The following is a 16,327-nucleotide window of genomic DNA, read 5'->3' as shown; positions in this document are numbered from 1 at the left end:
GAGGTGGTGACCTCTGCCCCTCTCTGTCCACTGACCCCCCCCCCCCCAGCTCTTACTCTGCAAGGGTCCCAGCTCTCAGCAGCAGCAGCAGCATCACCTCACCCTGAGCCCCACTCAAGTGGCCTCCTGGGCCCCTGGGGCACCAGTCAAACTCAGTCATCCCTCTACTTCTCTGGCACCTCCTCTCCTGGAGCCAATGACAGTGAGGGAGAGATGGTCTAGGGAGGGTATACCTCTGACCTTATAAAAGAAAACCAGTCCCCTCTCTCAAGAGGGGACAGGTCCTAGAGCAAGAAATGAGGCCTCCACCTCGAGAATTGGCCTAGTTTATGGTTACACAGGAAGTATAAGTAACGTTCAGACCCAAGTCCAGGCAGAGCAAGGGGTCATTGGGCCTGGAAACATCCATAAAGGCAGCTCCCCAAAATGCCTTCCTGACCAACAAGCACCTCACACCCTCTTGCTCCCAACCACATGCCACAGCTGTTAAGCCCGTGCAAGCCTCCAGCCTGAGGACCTCATCCCACTTTGGTGCCTCCTCTGGCTGCCCAGCACACACGGGCCATCTCTGGGTCTCAGACGTGTCCCACCAACCCAGAAACCTCAACCAGTGAAAGTTTTGTTTTGAACTAATGGTAGGGAGGGTTGGGTTTTGTTTTTTTGTTGGTTTTTTTTTTTGGTCTTTTATATATATATATATATATATATATATATATATATATATATATACACACACACACACACATATTCACTTTTTTTTCTTATCTTCACAAAGCCAGACCATCAGGCCCCCTCTGGGATTTTCCAGAAAGGTGAGTCAGAGTTAAGGATAGTTAAGGATTTTTTTTAGGGCTTGGGAAGTGGGGCGGTGGGGTGGGGGGGAAGGTGAAGGGGCAAAGGGGTGGGTCTTGGCCACTAGGTTTGTACCATGTGAATAAAGAGCGGTTTCCAATTTCTCTTCCCCAGGCCTGAAGTCAGTCTTGCAGAGGGCTTGGAGTAGACGTTGGATGGCAGAACCCTGGGCCACGCAGGGTGCTGAGGAGCCGGGGACTGGGAGCCACAGCCATGACTTATCGGGAGAAGCCCCTGGGGCCTGGGGCTTCTGCTCAAGGGGTTACTGCTCAAGTAAGAAAATGCAGCTGCCAACTCTTGGACAACCGTAAAACCTCACAAGCTTCAAGCTCCCCCCCCACCCCGAGGAATCTACAAATCTCAGGACTTCCCTGTCAACTGCAGCCTCGAATTTAAGACCCAAGACTGTTGGGCCCAAGGAAACCTGGGTGTTTTTAAGCCCATCCAGCACCAAAGAAGGCAGAGTCCCCACTTGCCAGCTCTATCATCTTGGGCAAGTCTGTCGACTACTTTGCGCCTCTGTTTGGCCCATCTGTGTAATGGCCATGATGACAAGATGGACCGCAAAGGGCTGTGGTGAGGATTGAACGTGATCGTTTGGGAGACTTGCCCAGCACAGTGTCTGGCCTGGGGAAAGCTGCAGATAAATGTCAGCTACAGAGAGGATGGTGGATACTTGGCATCCGAAAACCTTGGAAACTGGGATTTTTCAAAGTAGAGAATTGCAAAGACTGAGATCGTGGTGTCCCTGAGTAGGAGAGGGTTGGGGTCCTAGGGTGCCTCTCGGCTTCATGAGGACAGATGCATTAACACTGGGGGCCTCATCGGGACCTTCCCTGTAGGGTACCCTCCAGGTTAGAGCTCTCAGACCCTACGGCGTGATAAGACGAGACTTTTCTCCCTTTCCTCGCTTAGTGATGCTAAGTGGATTCTGGGAGCTAGTGATTCTCAGACTGTTAGATTCTGCAAATTGTGGCAGATAGAGAGGGACTCCCTGCCTTTTCCTCTGTGAAATAACTTCCATGTCCCCTTCTGTAGGGAGACGCGTTGCAGATATCCCCCTCCCTGGGCAGTAAGAACAGTGATGACCATATCAATTCTGCTTAAAGGGAAACTGAGGCATGGAGCAGGGCAAAGTCTCTGGAAACCCAGCCCTATTCAGTTTCTTTCCCTGGTGTTTCTTGTCCCATCACATTCGCAGAGTGGTGTCTCTGCCTGCTTGGGACACCTCCGTGATTTATTTGAGCTCCCCCCCCTTTTTTTTCTAACTCTACACACTTTTGTGTAAAAAACTGTGGTTTCTCATGAGCCCTGTTATCTCATTGATACCTCTCACCTCTGTGGTGAGGGGAAGAAATCATATTTTCAGATGACTCGTAAAGGGCAAAGAAAAAACCCAAAATTTCAAAATTTCCGTTTAAGTCTCATAATCAAGAAGAAGAGAAACAGAGCGAGCGAGAGAGAGAGAGAGAGCAAGAGAGAGAAAAAACTATGAGAACCCCCCCACCCCGTGATGATCAGCACACACACACTCATCGAAAAAAAAAATTGGATTATTAGAAGAGAGAGAGAGAGGTCTGTGGCTTCCACACCGTGGTTTTTCTTCTCGGTATAAAAGCAAAGTTGTTTTTGATATGTGACAGTTTCCCACAAGCCAGGCTGATCCTTTTCTGTCAGTCCACTTCACCAAGGTGAGTGTCCCCGCTCTCCCCCATCAGATGCGGGTCCAGTGGAGGAGATGGTAGTGAGGCAGGCACTGGGCGGGGGTCAGGGGACCTCCGGTACCGGCAAGACAGCTCCTTTGGTTCCAGTCAGGTAAGAGATTTTTCTTTTTTTACAATTATAATAGTAATAATAAATGCCAGCAGACTGATTGGGAAAGTGCTAGATCAATGTGTGGGCAGAAGCAATGATGAATAAATTGATTGCTGTGTAGATGGGCAGGATTTTTTTTTTAAATAGGCCAACTGCCAGTCTTTGTGAATTTCAGAGCTTTGAACAACTTGAAACTGTCCAGGTATAACTGGAAATTTCAACTACACCCCTCCCTCCTCTTCATCTCTTGTCTCTTGATAGCTCCCATCACTTTCTGTCTTCTCACCCTGTCTCCCTCTTTCCGTGTTGCTCTGTCTCCCGGTCTGTTTCCCTGGCACTCAGACTCTCCTTCGCCCTTTCTCTGGCTCTGCCCAGCTTCCCTGCCTCTGTCTCCTCCATCTTCACCACGCTCCCACTATCTCCTTTCCTCTTTCTCCCACTGTCTCTCCTGCTCTCTTGTCTAGCCTTCCCCCACTGACCTTACCCCCTCCATGACCCAGCACAGAGCTTTGTACCGTTGGTGCCTAGTAATAGTGGATTGAGTAACATCGATGAGGACATTTCCATTTTACCAGAGTGATCATCAGTTCTGTTTGCCCCGATCGACGGAGGATAGTGAGCTGTCGGGTCAGGCTGAGCCCTTAATTGAACTTGGGCTTGCACGGCACGAGGGGACCTCCAGAGGGGTACTTTATGCCACTGTTGGTTGTGGTTTAGCTGTGTGGTCCTACCCTGGGACCTTGTGTGCATGAGTGTGTGTGTGTGTGTGTGTGTGTGTGTGTGTGTATGTCCAGAGTCCATGTCCAGGAACCAAGCAGGCTGTTCAGGGCTGGGGCAAGCTCATCTCTGCAGGCTTAGCAGTGCTCACTGTTAGCTGTTAGTATTTTTTTTTAAACAAATTAGAACCACTCTCTCTATTGGTTTTGCTCCTGATCTATTCAATTAATAGGAGCGTTTTTGTAGATCACTAAAAATTGTTTCAACATATGATCTTTCATGGCTGTCAAGACTGTCCTCACACTGGTATGAACCACGGTTGGTTCGACCAAGCGCCAGTTCCTGGACATTCAGGTTGTTTCTAGTTCTTTCCCCCATAATCATCCCTCATTAGTTCCTTGGATTCCTGAAAATGGAGTTGCTGAGACAAGGGGCACGTGCATTTTTAAGGTTGTCTGACCCTCTCTGCAAATCGTTCTTCCAAAAGGTTGTCCTGTTATATGCTTCTTGTACTCAAGCCAGTCCTGGGTGGGTATTATCATTTTTTAAATCCTTTTTCAGCATACCAGGCAAGAAAAAATATTATCACATTGTTGACATTTGCTTTCTTTGATTATTTACACTATTTATTGAGCATTTGTACTTTTTCTTAAGTTGTCTGGTCATATCCTTAGTCCCAATGGAGTGCTCATCATTTTTTTTCTTATTGATTTGTCACAGCTTTTTATTTAAAAGGATATTACCCTTCCAATAGGCATACATGTATAGCAGATATTTTCCCCCAATTCATCTCTCACTTTTTCTATTTGTTTATGGAGTTTTGTGATGCTATGATGTTTTTATATAGACAAATGGGTTACTCTTTCCTTCTGTGGTTACTGTCTCTGGTTTTGTGCTTAGAAAGTCCTTTCCCACTTGAAAATGAGATAAATGTTCACCTTTGTTGGCTTCTAGTCTCTTTTATGGCTTCATTTTTTCCATTTGCTGTGGAGGTTAAGAGTGTGGGTACTGGAGCCAGACTGTCTGGGACAAACCCAACCTCACCCCAAGCCATCTGTATGATTTTTAGCCAGGCATTTAACTTGTCTGTACCTTCATTTCCTCGTATGTACTGTGGTGATTATAGTAGCACCTACCTCAAAGAGTTGTGAGAATTAAATGTATTAATCACGTAAAGTGCTTAGCATAGGGCTGGCATACAAGAAACCCAAGAGCAGTATTAAATATTCTTACTTATCTCTTTAATAAATCTGGAATGTGTTTCAGGGTATATGTTGACTGGTGACATTTCAAACTGGCCAGAGAGGAATTGGTGGGGAAAGTGGACTGATTATTCATTAACTAACTTTATCTTTCCCTTAATATTCCCAGAAGCATTTGTCAAATAGTGTAGCCTCCGCCATCTCCCAGGTTGAAATGCCACATTTATCACGAACTCGCTTCCCTCTAGACAGTGGTCTGTGATTGAGATTTCTGTTTTGTTCTGTTCCCCAGTGTCTGAGCCATGGCACTTTGCTGACTGCTGCTTCACAGTACAATATATCCCCCAACCACAGGCCACCCCCCACCACCCAGCCCCGCCAGCATCTTGCCCTTCTTTTTTCCTTGTTACCTGATGCAGCCTCAGTTCCTGTAGCCAGAGACCAACAACAATTCTTATTTGGGGCATCCATCTCTCTCTCTCTCTCTCTCTCTCTCTCCCCCCCCCCATCCCTCTGTTTCCCTCTTTCTCTGTCTCTATCTCTATTTGGGACATCTCTCCCTCTCTCTCCCCCTCTCCCTCTTCCTACCTCATCCTCTTCCCATCTCCCTGTGCTGTTCTCTTATTCTTTTTGTTTCTCTCATTCTCTGTCTCCCTCCTTGTGTATACTTCTAGGTCTTTCTGTTCCTTTGAGTTCCTCTTCCCTCCTTTCTCTCTCTCTCTCTCTCTCTCTCTCTCTTTCTCTCTCTCTCCCTCCCTCCCTCAGCATCTCTTACTCTCTGTGTATCTCTGTCCCACCTCATGTTTCTTGCATCTCTCTGTATCTCTTGTTCTCTGGGTCTTTGTGTCCCCCTATGTCTGTCTGTCTCTCTCTGTCTCTGTCTCTTTGTGTATCCCTGTCTCTCAGCCAGTCCCCTGGGTGGAGGGGCTGTTGTTGACTCGAGGCCCTGCAGACATGTAGCAGGTCCCCCAGACACAGAGTGGAAGGGCCCTGACCCTTATCTCCTCCATGCTTCTCTCTGCCCAGTGTACGCAGGAGCAAACTGAGGCCTGGAGATCAGCAAGAGGGCCTCTCCCAAGGCCTCACAGGGATGGAGTGGCAGAGTTAAGACCCAACTCAGACCATGGAACTCTTGGCAGGACCCTGCTTCTGTCTCTCCCCTGCACTGTGGGCCTCAGTTTACTTCTCAGCACCCATGAGGGGTGGAGGGGGAGCTGAGCTGCCCCCTGGCTGCTGCCATTTCCCCTTCTGCCTTCTCACAACTTGGACCCTTACTCAGACAGGAGGCTCTGTGGCCACATGGGCCAGTATGGGGCCCAACCTCCTAAGAGCTAGTCTGGGTGGGGTCCCAGGGTCCCATGAATCAGAAGGCCTGTGGCCAGAGGGTAGTGATACTGGAAGGACATAAGTCAGCCAGTTTGGCTGTGGGTCTGGCTGTGGATAGAGCTCAACCATATCCCCAGAGTGGGCACGGGTTCCCGGGAACTTCCATCCCGGGACCCCTCCAGAGATCCTGGCAGTGGGCTCCCTACTGGCCAAGACTCTTCCTGTCCCCTACCATGAGGCCCTAGCCAAAGGCATGCTGGCCTCTAACTCCCCCTCCTTTCCTCCCCATCTCCTGTGGAACGGCTATGAGTACAGGAACATAGTCCCAGAATGAACAGGGAGACTGAGGCCCTGCACGTGTTCATTTATCATCACTGACATTTTGTTAAGCATTTCATGTGCATTAACTTTGGATGAGGGGTATGATTACTGTCCCAGTTTACATGTAAGCCCAAGGAGAGTTATAGCTAGTTAATGGCCGAGCCCAACCCCAGGGTCAGGGGAGTCAAGGAGATGATTCTGATCATTCTGCTGTCACAGAACTTAGGAGGGAAACTGTCAGAAGAAGCAGAGGCTTCCTACAATGCCAAGCCTGGTAAGGCCAGAGACCCTGTGAGGTAGTGAGCTGCCTGTCCTTCAGGGAGTTTCAGTGAGTTTGGACACCATTGACATTGGCCTTCACCATCTGTGAAGTTGGACCCAAGGACCCCCCCGCCCAGAGGGTTTTGAGACTCTGGGATCCTTTGAACATAAGAAATGACGTTCTATGATTCGGAGGTTATGGCATAGTACCATTTGAAGACCCCCAGGGTCCCAACAGCTCTAGGGTCTGCGTGGTAGTCCCCAAGCAAACCTTTGGCCTCAAACCTTTGGCCTCTCCATGGCTCAAGTCTACAAGGCCCAGGACTTGCCATGGGGGCCAGATGGACGTCACTCACCACATCCGCAAGCACCCACATCACCCCCACCTGGGCCAAGGCAGCTGCAGGATGGGCCAGCCAATTCTCGGAACGAAACCCGTGGTGGGGGGGGTCTGCCCCCTTCTCTTCCTCCTTGGTGCCGATGAAGCCCTGCGCATCCGGCCGCCATGACGTCAATGGCGGAAAATCTGGGGATGTGACAACAGGGCCCAGATGCAGACCCCGATATGAAAACACTCTCTGTGTCCCAGAAACAACCTCCATGCAGCTTCTGAGAAACAGTCAGAAAGGGACGCCCCGACAGACAATGCAGGAAGCTGGCTGCCCAGCCCGGCCCTCCAGGTTCCCCACCACCAGACACACCGTATCTATGTCCCCTTTCTGAGAATGTCCCTGTGCTTCCCTGAGGCTGGACGTTCCAGATATGTTTGAGGAAAAGATTTCTTATAAGCCCCAGCCAAGTGTCCCAGCACCGTCAGAAGTGACCACGGGCCAGCCGTCTGGGCCAGGCCAGAGTGGCGGAGACCATCCACTCACAGACCAAAGTTGGTATTCATTTACTCAGGCTTCTATAACCATTTACCACAAGCTGGGGGGTGCTGAAACAACAGAAATTTATGGTCTCCCACTTCTGGAGGCCGGAAGTCCAAGATCAAGGTGCCAGCAGGGTGGTTCCTTCTAAGGCTACAAGGGATGATCTGTCCATGCCTCCCTTCTAGGTCTTGGAGGACTGCTGGCAGTCTTTGGCATGCATTGGCTTCTAGAAGCCTCTCCCCGATCTCCACCTTCACCCATTTGCTCACCTCCTCATGGTCCCTGAGTCCTGAGCTTCCACAGATCCAGGCTCTTGCCTCTCACACAGTAATGTTCTACGCCACCACCACCACCCCCCGCACCAAGAGACTGAGAGTTTACTACCTGGATTCTTACCCCCACCTCCCTCCATGTGAGAGCTCCTGACAATCCCATGAGCTGACAGCAAAGAAAGGAAGGTGCAGCTGCTCCCCTAAACCCCCCTTGTGCCAGCTTGGGCTACTATCGGCAGCTGTGCCCAACCGAGTGCTGTGCGGTGGAGAGTCACATGCACACACACACACACTTTCTGGAGAAAGACAGGGAGCTCTCAAGTTGTGGTGGGACTGTGGAACGCACCTGGGTGTTCCCTTCAGTAAAGTAGTGGTTGGGCTAGGTGGTCCCTTCCAGCTCCAGCTTCCTCTTAGACTGGGATTCTGAGAAGCAGAAGCCCTGCCTGTCACAGAGGGTTCGGTTCTGGGGCTCAGCAAAGGAGCCCAACGCCATTATGGAGGACTTTCTGGATGGGGTTCGGATAGGGGATACGGGGGAAGAGCAGACATTCCAGGCACAGCATCTAGTAGGAGTGCAGGCTTGGAGAGCAGAGTTGGGGTAAATGCTGGTGAGGCCTGAGTCAAGATGCTCCCACCGGCCCTGGCTCAGGGGACCTAAGCTCTCCCTGCTCTCCGGTACCTGCCATGTCAGCTTCGTGCAAGGCAGGAGCCCAGAGATGATCAGACCCCGCCCCTGCCTGAGCTCCAGACTCCTGTCCTCCACTTCCCACTCAGTATTTCCACTCGTGTGTCTAATGCCAGACTCTTTGTGTCTATCCATCCCTGATTGTCACCCCCAACCTTGCTCCCCCCAGCTCAGAAGATGTCCACTCGGTCCTTCCTGCCTGCTCAGGCAAATACCATGCCAGAATTTTCCTTGACCCTCCCCCTCTCACCACCCCCCACCACATCCAAGCTGCCAGCAAATTCTCCTGACTCCACCTTCAAATCACACTCAGAATCCACCAACTTACCATCTCCACCAACACCATCCTGGTCTGTGCCACCACTGTCACTTGCCTGGACTGTCACAGGAGCCTCCTCACCAGTACTCCTGCTTTCACCTTCCAAGAGTCTGTCCCTCTCCCCGCAGCCAGAAGGACCTTGAGTCCATGCCCCCCTCCACTCTTGTACATGCCGGGTCACTGGGATAAAATAATGCCACCCAGAGACTCAGAAGCCAGTCCCAGCAGGATCAGCAAAGGTTGTATGGCCTGTGTATAGTGCAGGGAGGACCAGGAGCCTGAGGCCTGGGGACGAGCCCCACGTGGTTGGGAGAAGAAAAGCTGACACCTGCCTGTGGCTGAGGCCCCAGAAATAACCCTAAGCCCCCACCTCCCTTGTGGAGGACACATCACCACCAGCGCTCTGCCAGCACGCACAGGCAGGCTGAGAGCCAGAGCCGGGCACGTCTGCACCTGGGATGTGTGTGGAGACACATGCACATCTGCGTTCCCGACACCAATGTATGCACACTGTGCCACATGTGTGCATGATCGGAGCTGGGGTCCAGCCGTGGAGCCCTTGAGGACAGGCCCCAACTGATGCCTGCTCTGACCGGGGCACGGGGCGAGGGGTGGTCTACATGGTTCAAGTGGTCGAGCAGTTCACACCACCGCTGGAGACACGTGTAACTCCTTCCCCCTATGTCCCCACAGCCTGCCCTCGGACAAGGACTCAATGCCCAACCCCAGGCCAGCCAAGCCCTCGGCCCCTTCCTTGGTGCTTGGCCCATCCCAGGGAGCCTCACCCAACTGGAGGGCTACAACCAAAGCTTCAGACCTGCTTGGGGCCAAGGGCCCGGGGGCGACTTTCCAGGGCCGGGACCTCCGAGGCGGGGCCCATGCCTCCTCCTCCTCTTTGAACCCCATGCCACCATCGCAGCTGCAGGTGAGGCCCAGGGCCCAGGATGGGGCAGGCAGGGTGAGGTACCTGGGCCTACAGGTGCCGACCTTTACTGTGGCACTGGGCGGGGGGCCCAGCTGGGGCACAGGAAGTGGTTTTCTGGGTCCCAGGCAAGTCTGTGACTTATGCAGATGTCGCGGGGCCAAGAAAGTCCCCAGTTAGCAGGTCTCAGAGATTCAAGGCTCTCCCCGACCTCCCAATCCCGGTCTCAGGAGAGGAGATCCTATCATGGTCCCACAGGTGTGGCCCTGTGTCCGCATCCCCACATGACAAGGGAGAGGGCTGGTGCCCAGAGAGGTGAGGTGACGGGGTTGAGGCCAACTCAGCCACCTATTAGCTGTTTGATCTTAAAAAAGTCATTCGCTCTCCACATACGTAAAGTGGGGATGGTCAGAATACCTGCCGTGTGGGGCTGTGGTGAGGAGTGTATGAACTAGACATGTAGAAAAGTGAGGATAAGGATGGCATCTCACACGCCTGCCTTCTCCCCCCCTCAGCTGCCCACAGTGCCCCTAGTCATGGTGGCACCGTCTGGGGCACGGCTGGGCCCCTCGCCCCACTTGCAAGCCCTCCTCCAGGACAGGCCACACTTCATGCACCAGGTACTGACCCAGAATGGGCAGGGCGGCGGGAGCAGGTGGGACAACTGGGTGCCGCGGCGGGGAGGAGGCTGAACCACAGCCCCTGTGTGCCCCCAGCTCTCAACGGTGGATTCCCACACTCGGACCCCCGTGCTGCAGGTTCGCCCACTGGACAGCCCAGCTATGATCAGCCTGCCGCCACCCACTGCTGCCACCAGTGTCTTCTCCCTCAAGGCCCGGCCTGGCCTGCCACCTGGTAACACCCCCCCATCCCACAGCTCTACAGAACCCCAAGCCCCACCCCCACCCCCCAGGGCTTGAACGTGAGCTGCGTAGGCTGCTGAATGGCGGCCCTCAGGAGGTCAGAGGCATCAGGTCTTATCATCTGGGAAACTCCAGCCTCCAAAAAATGTCAGGCTCAGAACCTGAAAGATGCAGAAAGGCACGAATCACAGAACCACAGGTCTCTGCAGTCGAAATGTCAGCTCTCGCAAATGGCAGCCTTTGAGCTGCTCCCCAAGAAACCTTGGGTGTTAGGGCCAATAGAGTCCCTGGGAATCGGGGTCTGAGAGGCTCAGGAGGGTGGGAAGTTCAAAATGAGAGTCTCTGTGGGCCAAGCCCAAGGGACCAGCCTAAGGTCCCAAAGGTACCCCATCCCCACCCGCAGGGATCAACGTGGCCAGTCTGGAGTGGGTGTCCAGGGAGCCAGCGCTGCTCTGCACCTTCCCAAGCCCCAGCACACCCAGGAAAGACAGGTCAGTGGACCAGGCTGGGAAGGACCCTTGCTCTGCCATTGCCTCCCCTTACACCCTCTGTCCTCCTAGTGCCCTCTCGACCATGCCCCAGGGCTCCTACTCGCTGCTGGCAAATGGTGTCTGCAAGTGGCCCGGATGTGAGAAGGTCTTTGAGGAGCCAGAGGATTTCTTCAAGTGAGTGACCCAGGCTCACACTAGTCCAGGAGGGTCCCCAGTGTGGGAAAAGGCCTGTGGTACAGGTCTCAGCTCAGGCCTCATCTTAGTACAGAGTGATGAGGCAAAAGGCAAAGGCTAAGACCATAGGTTCAAATCCCACTCACTGGCTGTGTGGCCTTGGGCAAGTTACTTAGCTTCTCTGGCCCCTGGTTTCCTCATCTGTGCAATGGGGCATCATAACAGAGGTGTAAACTATTACCTACCTCCATTTTACTGATACAGAAACTGAGGCCATAAAAAAGTTAAGTGTCTTAATCGAGATCACTCAGTTCCAAAGTCACAGAGCTGGAATTTGAATCCAGGCAGCCAGGCTTCTGCTCCCCTACCCATCCTGATTTCATTGATCCCCACAGTTCCAGACTCTCACGGTGACTCTTGCTGCCTCCCCCAACACAAACACATACACACACACCCCTTCTCCCACCATACCCAACTATCAGTGGCAATTCTACACCCTGTCCTCTTCACGACCATGAGTTTGCACAGGCTGTCCACCCCTCCCCACCTGGAGTGCCTCTCCTGTCCTCGCCTACCTCTCAGCTCACCAGCCTTCCAACATCGTCTCCAGCACCCTAGCCAGGCTCCGGTGGCGAGCTCAGACCTGGCACCAGAGATGCCAAGTAGCGTGTGTTGAAGGAACAGCAGGTGTAAGAGGGAGACTGAGGTAGAGAGGGGAGGAGGCTGAGGCAACGAGACTTCCCTAAAGGTCTGGCCCTCCTCACTCGGAGTGGTGAGCCGGGAGGCCAGGCCCAGCATGGTCACCCACGTGGACTCTTCCCCCTACCCAGGCACTGCCAGGCGGACCATCTCCTAGATGAGAAGGGCAGGGCACAGTGTCTCCTCCAGAGGGAGGTGGTGCAGTCTCTGGAGCAGCAGGTGACGGAGGAGAGGGGTGGTTGGGGGATGATGGGCGAGCCTTCCGTCTACCCTGTGCCGGGAGCCAAGCTCACTCAGGACGGGGGCTGGCATAAAGGAAAGGAGGGGGTAGGGCACTCCCAGGGAGGATCACGGCCTGAGCCAGGATATGGCAGAGAAAGGCCAAATTGAGGCCTCACTTTGCACCTGTCCTCACAGCTGGTGCTGGAGAAGGAGAAGCTGGGCGCAATGCAGGCCCACCTGGCTGGGAAGATGGCCCTGACCAAAGCCCCATCCACGGTGAGCCACCCTCGGCCCACAAGCGGTACAGGCGGCTGGAGGGGGCGGAGGGGACCTGCTCTCACACCCACGCCCTGGGACTCTGTGCCCCCCATCCCCAGCTCCAAACATGCCCAGACCTGGAAACCTCTCCCCTCCGTTACAAATCCTCTACCCCCCAAGGTCCCAAAACATCATGATCTGGGGTTTTCAAAGCAATGGCAAATCACCAAGCATTTACTGGACAACAGAGCCAATGCCGTGGGCAGGGTTGGCCGTGTAACACGCAGCGGGCAGGGGCTGGTGCAAAATAGACACATGGGGCCCGGGTTTCAAGATGACCTCCACAGAGCAGTAAACAAAGGGCAGGGACCCCTGTGATCACACAGGCCACACACCCGTGAAGCTGGCCCTGGGGACCAGGCCCCTTTCCCAAGCACTTTCCCGTTGCTGGGGTTAATTTATCAAATCCTCGTGAGGAAACTCACAATAGTTATTACTATCATCCCTAAGATTAAGGGACCGTTGGGTAGGGAGCCCAACTCAGCCCCAGCTCGTGGCCCCGGCATCATACAGCTCAATGCTGCTTTGTGGGATTCTGTATCAGACTGGAATTGGGAAGAGAGATCCCTCGCTTTGGGAAAAAAAAAAACTTACTTAAAATTGAAGTGGAAAGTTTAAGCCTCTGAATCACCAGCCATTCTCTTCTCTCCCCCCACAGGTGTCATCGGACAAGGGCTCGTGCTGCATCGTGGCCAGTGGCACTCCAGTCACCACTGGCCCAGCGTGGCCCAGCCCCCAGGAGTCCCCTGATGGCCTGTTCGCTGTGAGGAGGCACCTCTGGGGCAGCCATGGAAACAGTACGTTCCCAGGTAAGGATGGTCCACATCCCTACGTGGTCCAGCCTCCACGTACCCCACCCCCAGCCCCTCATCCCCCATTGGCCCGAGGTGGGAGACAGCCAGGACCAACCCTCCCCAGCACTGCCACTCAGCCTTTGGGAAAACACAACCCCTTGCCAAAGCTGCTTTTCAGCGTTTGCAAGGCCTGTAAGCCCCCTGCTCCCCCCCACCCCCCACCGCAGTTTCTCCTGTCTAGTCCATCTCCCCTGGGGCCTGGGGCTCACTCAATCTGGGCTTTGGCTACTCCATTCGGTTGTCAGAAGGGAGGGCAGGGAGGGAACTAGCTCCCCCCTCTCCCCAGGGACTCTCCCTTCCCCCTCCAAGGAAAAGCGGGGGGGGGGGGGGATTCTCCCCAGCTCACGGATCCAGGGGCTGCCCGCAAGGCCTGGGCTGTGGGCTTAAGAGGGATCAGGGCCCTTGAGTGCCATCCTGCCTCTACCACTTGGCCACCTGAATCCCTCTGGTGTACAAGTTACTTTACTTCCTTTCAACTTCAGTGATGGTGAGGCCCATTTTGGTGCAAGTAGTGCAAAGCAGTAAATGACACATCAGCGCCCAATGCTCAGCATGCTCACCATGACGGTGACCACTGGCAGTGAGGGATCTCAGCTGGGCGGCCTCTTCTTGTGGCGTGGGGGATGGAAGAGGGAGGAGCTCCAGGACGGGACCTGATCCTCCCCCATCCCCTACAGAGTTCTTCCACAACATGGACTACTTCAAGTTCCACAACATGCGGCCTCCCTTCACCTATGCCACCCTCATCCGCTGGGTAAGCAGGCGGTGTGGGCCAAGGAGAAGGAAAAGAAATGGCGATGGGGGGAGGAAGGGGAGCACCAGGCTCCCACATTCCCAGCCTCCTCCCAAGCGCCCCCAGGAAAGGCTCCCTCATGAACAAACCCAGGCCTCCCACAGGATTCCCCACCCGCCCCCATGCCGGCTCTACCCCAGACCTGCTCCCTCAACCCAAACCGAAACCACTATCCAGGTCTTTGTGAGCCAAATTCTGGCCCTCGCCCCACCCCTTTCCCGGGGCCCACCTCGACCCCATACTTAACCCCCTCCCAGACCCGTAAAATAGCCCCCAGATGACCCTGATCTTTGCCCCTTGCCCTAAACCCACCACAGATACTATCCTAACTCCTTCCCCAGCCCCCACATACCCCAATAAGCCGGTAGGATCCTGCCTCTCACCCCTTCCTTGTGACACCTATCTGACCCTTGGCCTCACCCAGTCCCAGCCCCTTCATTTGAATCTCCCTAATGCTTGCCCAGAACTTTCATCCTAGGCCCACACCTAACCCTTCCACAACAACACACATTCCCCCACCTGGCCCCACCCTGACCCAGAACCTCACTGTGGTGGTAATCTCCCACCCTTTCCTTACCCCACTCCTAAATCCAAACAGATCCAATTCCCTGACCGTTAGCCTCACTCCACACCTAACACAAGCCCTGACCCTGAACGACCACATACAACCAAATTCGTTCTTGACCTTGACTCTAAGCACATGCCTAATACAGAAAATAACTCCATCACCAGGCTCGGCTTGGACTCCCGACCTTAATGCCATCCCATCTCTCAGCCCTCAACTCGCCCCGGTCCATCCCCAGCCAGACCCTTAACCAGCCCCTTCCCTGCTAACCTTTAACTCTACCTGGCCCTTTACCCCTCCCACATCCTTAACTTGGCCCCCCCCCTCCTGGGTTTTGACCTTCCCAAACCCTGACGCCTTGCTCCCGTGGAGAAGGACAGCTCCAACTCCATCCCAGACCTTTAACCCAATCCCGGGCCTACCCCGAACCAGACCTTACTGCGACCCTCCATCTCACCCCACTTCTAACTCTGTCTCTGACCTATCCCCGCACACCGTCTCCCTCCCTCCCTTCCCCTGCCCACCCCAGTTCCACCCCTGTCAGACACCCAGGGTGGGCCACTGCCACCCTCAGCCCAACTTCAGGGGAAGGGCTCCCTGACCACCTGACTCCCTAACCTCCAGGCCATCCTGGAGGCTCCCGAGAAGCAGCGGACACTCAACGAGATCTACCACTGGTTCACGCGCATGTTTGCCTTCTTCAGAAACCACCCTGCCACCTGGAAGGTGAGCTCTTCTGGCTGTGGCAGTGGCTGGGAGGGCCTCCAATGTCACCGGGGTGCTGGGCCGAGCTCAGGAGTCGGCGGCGTGGTGGGGGGGCTTGTAGACATGTCGGGAAGGGCTGGGAGGCCGGTTTGGGCTGGGTCCTGCTGACCTCAGAGGCTGACTGCCTAGCCGTTCCTCCTACCCCCGGCCCGGTGGGCTTTCCTCCCACAGAACGCCATCCGCCACAACCTAAGCCTGCACAAGTGCTTCGTGCGGGTGGAGAGCGAGAAAGGGGCCGTGTGGACCGTGGATGAATTCGAGTTCCGCAAGAAGAGGAGCCAGAGGCCCAGCAGGAGTGCTAACCCCACACCCGGCCCCTAACCTCAAAACCAAGGAAAGGAGGAAGGATGGACAGGGGCTGAAATGGGGGGTGGAAGTGGCCAGGGGCAGGGGTGATGGGCCCTGGACATGCCCACTGGGGCCAAGAAGTGAGGTGTGCACAGTCTTGCCTGCCAGGGACCCTGAGCCTCAGCCGACGATCCTTCTAGAGCATCCGCCCTGCACCAAGGTGCCCTGGCTCCTGCCCCCTGGCTCAGCTTCCCACAACAAGCTCTTTAGCCAAACTGAGCCTTCACACCAACCACACACACAGCCTGCCTCGGTCGCTCAGACAGGTGATCTTTGGGCTGGAAGACACACACACACACACACACACAGGGGCCATCCTGTCCCTTGGACACAGGACAAAGAACCTGCCTCAGTACTCTCGGATAACCCCAACCTCTACAGCCTCACAGACCATTGCACCTGAGCATGGTCCTGTCAACCCACAACCCCCGAAGCACGCACCCACGGCCATCCCCCTGCCTGGCACACACATGCATGTGGTGTCACATGGGGTGTGCCCAGCACACCCCACCCCCGCCCTGCACAGAAGCAGCCTTGATACCTTTAGGATCTCAGGTCCCAAAGAGCCACACAAACACACCCCAGTCATGCACATTCTCATGCAGCTCCCAAGACATCAGCTCGCTCACAGGCCAAGAGAACACACAGGGACACCACAAGTGCATGCACAT

The 16,327-nt window shown here is 54.5% G+C and overlaps 1 protein-coding gene across 6 annotated transcripts in view; it reads left to right on the top strand.

The window, feature by feature from the left end:
* Positions 1 to 16,327, top strand: part of FOXP3 (forkhead box P3) — a 19,261-nt gene extending 2,934 nt beyond the window's left edge. The window contains exons 2-13 of one of the 6 annotated variants that reach the window (XM_045994998.1): positions 967 to 2,667; positions 9,336 to 9,567; positions 10,080 to 10,184; positions 10,281 to 10,419; positions 10,831 to 10,918; positions 10,988 to 11,092; positions 11,923 to 12,010; positions 12,209 to 12,289; positions 12,990 to 13,140; positions 13,863 to 13,939; positions 15,168 to 15,269; positions 15,480 to 16,327. In XM_045994998.1, coding sequence (XP_045850954.1) covers positions 2,591 to 2,667; positions 9,336 to 9,567; positions 10,080 to 10,184; positions 10,281 to 10,419; positions 10,831 to 10,918; positions 10,988 to 11,092; positions 11,923 to 12,010; positions 12,209 to 12,289; positions 12,990 to 13,140; positions 13,863 to 13,939; positions 15,168 to 15,269; positions 15,480 to 15,629 — 1,395 coding nt within the window. In that variant the 5' untranslated portion in view covers positions 967 to 2,590 and the 3' untranslated portion in view covers positions 15,630 to 16,327. Of the gene's footprint in view, positions 1 to 966; positions 2,668 to 9,335; positions 9,568 to 10,079; positions 10,185 to 10,280; positions 10,420 to 10,830; positions 11,093 to 11,922; positions 12,011 to 12,208; positions 12,290 to 12,989; positions 13,141 to 13,862; positions 13,940 to 15,167; positions 15,270 to 15,479 lie in introns of all 6 variants that reach the window. The other 5 variants (XM_045994999.1, XM_045995001.1, XM_045994997.1 and 2 more) reach the window with 5 other exon arrangements.

Source organism: Meles meles, chromosome X (genome assembly GCF_922984935.1).
Source record: "Meles meles chromosome X, mMelMel3.1 paternal haplotype, whole genome shotgun sequence".
Classification (NCBI taxonomy): domain Eukaryota; kingdom Metazoa; phylum Chordata; class Mammalia; order Carnivora; family Mustelidae; genus Meles; species Meles meles.
Note: the sequence above shows the minus strand (reverse complement) of the source record. Positions and strands in the feature narration are given on the sequence as shown.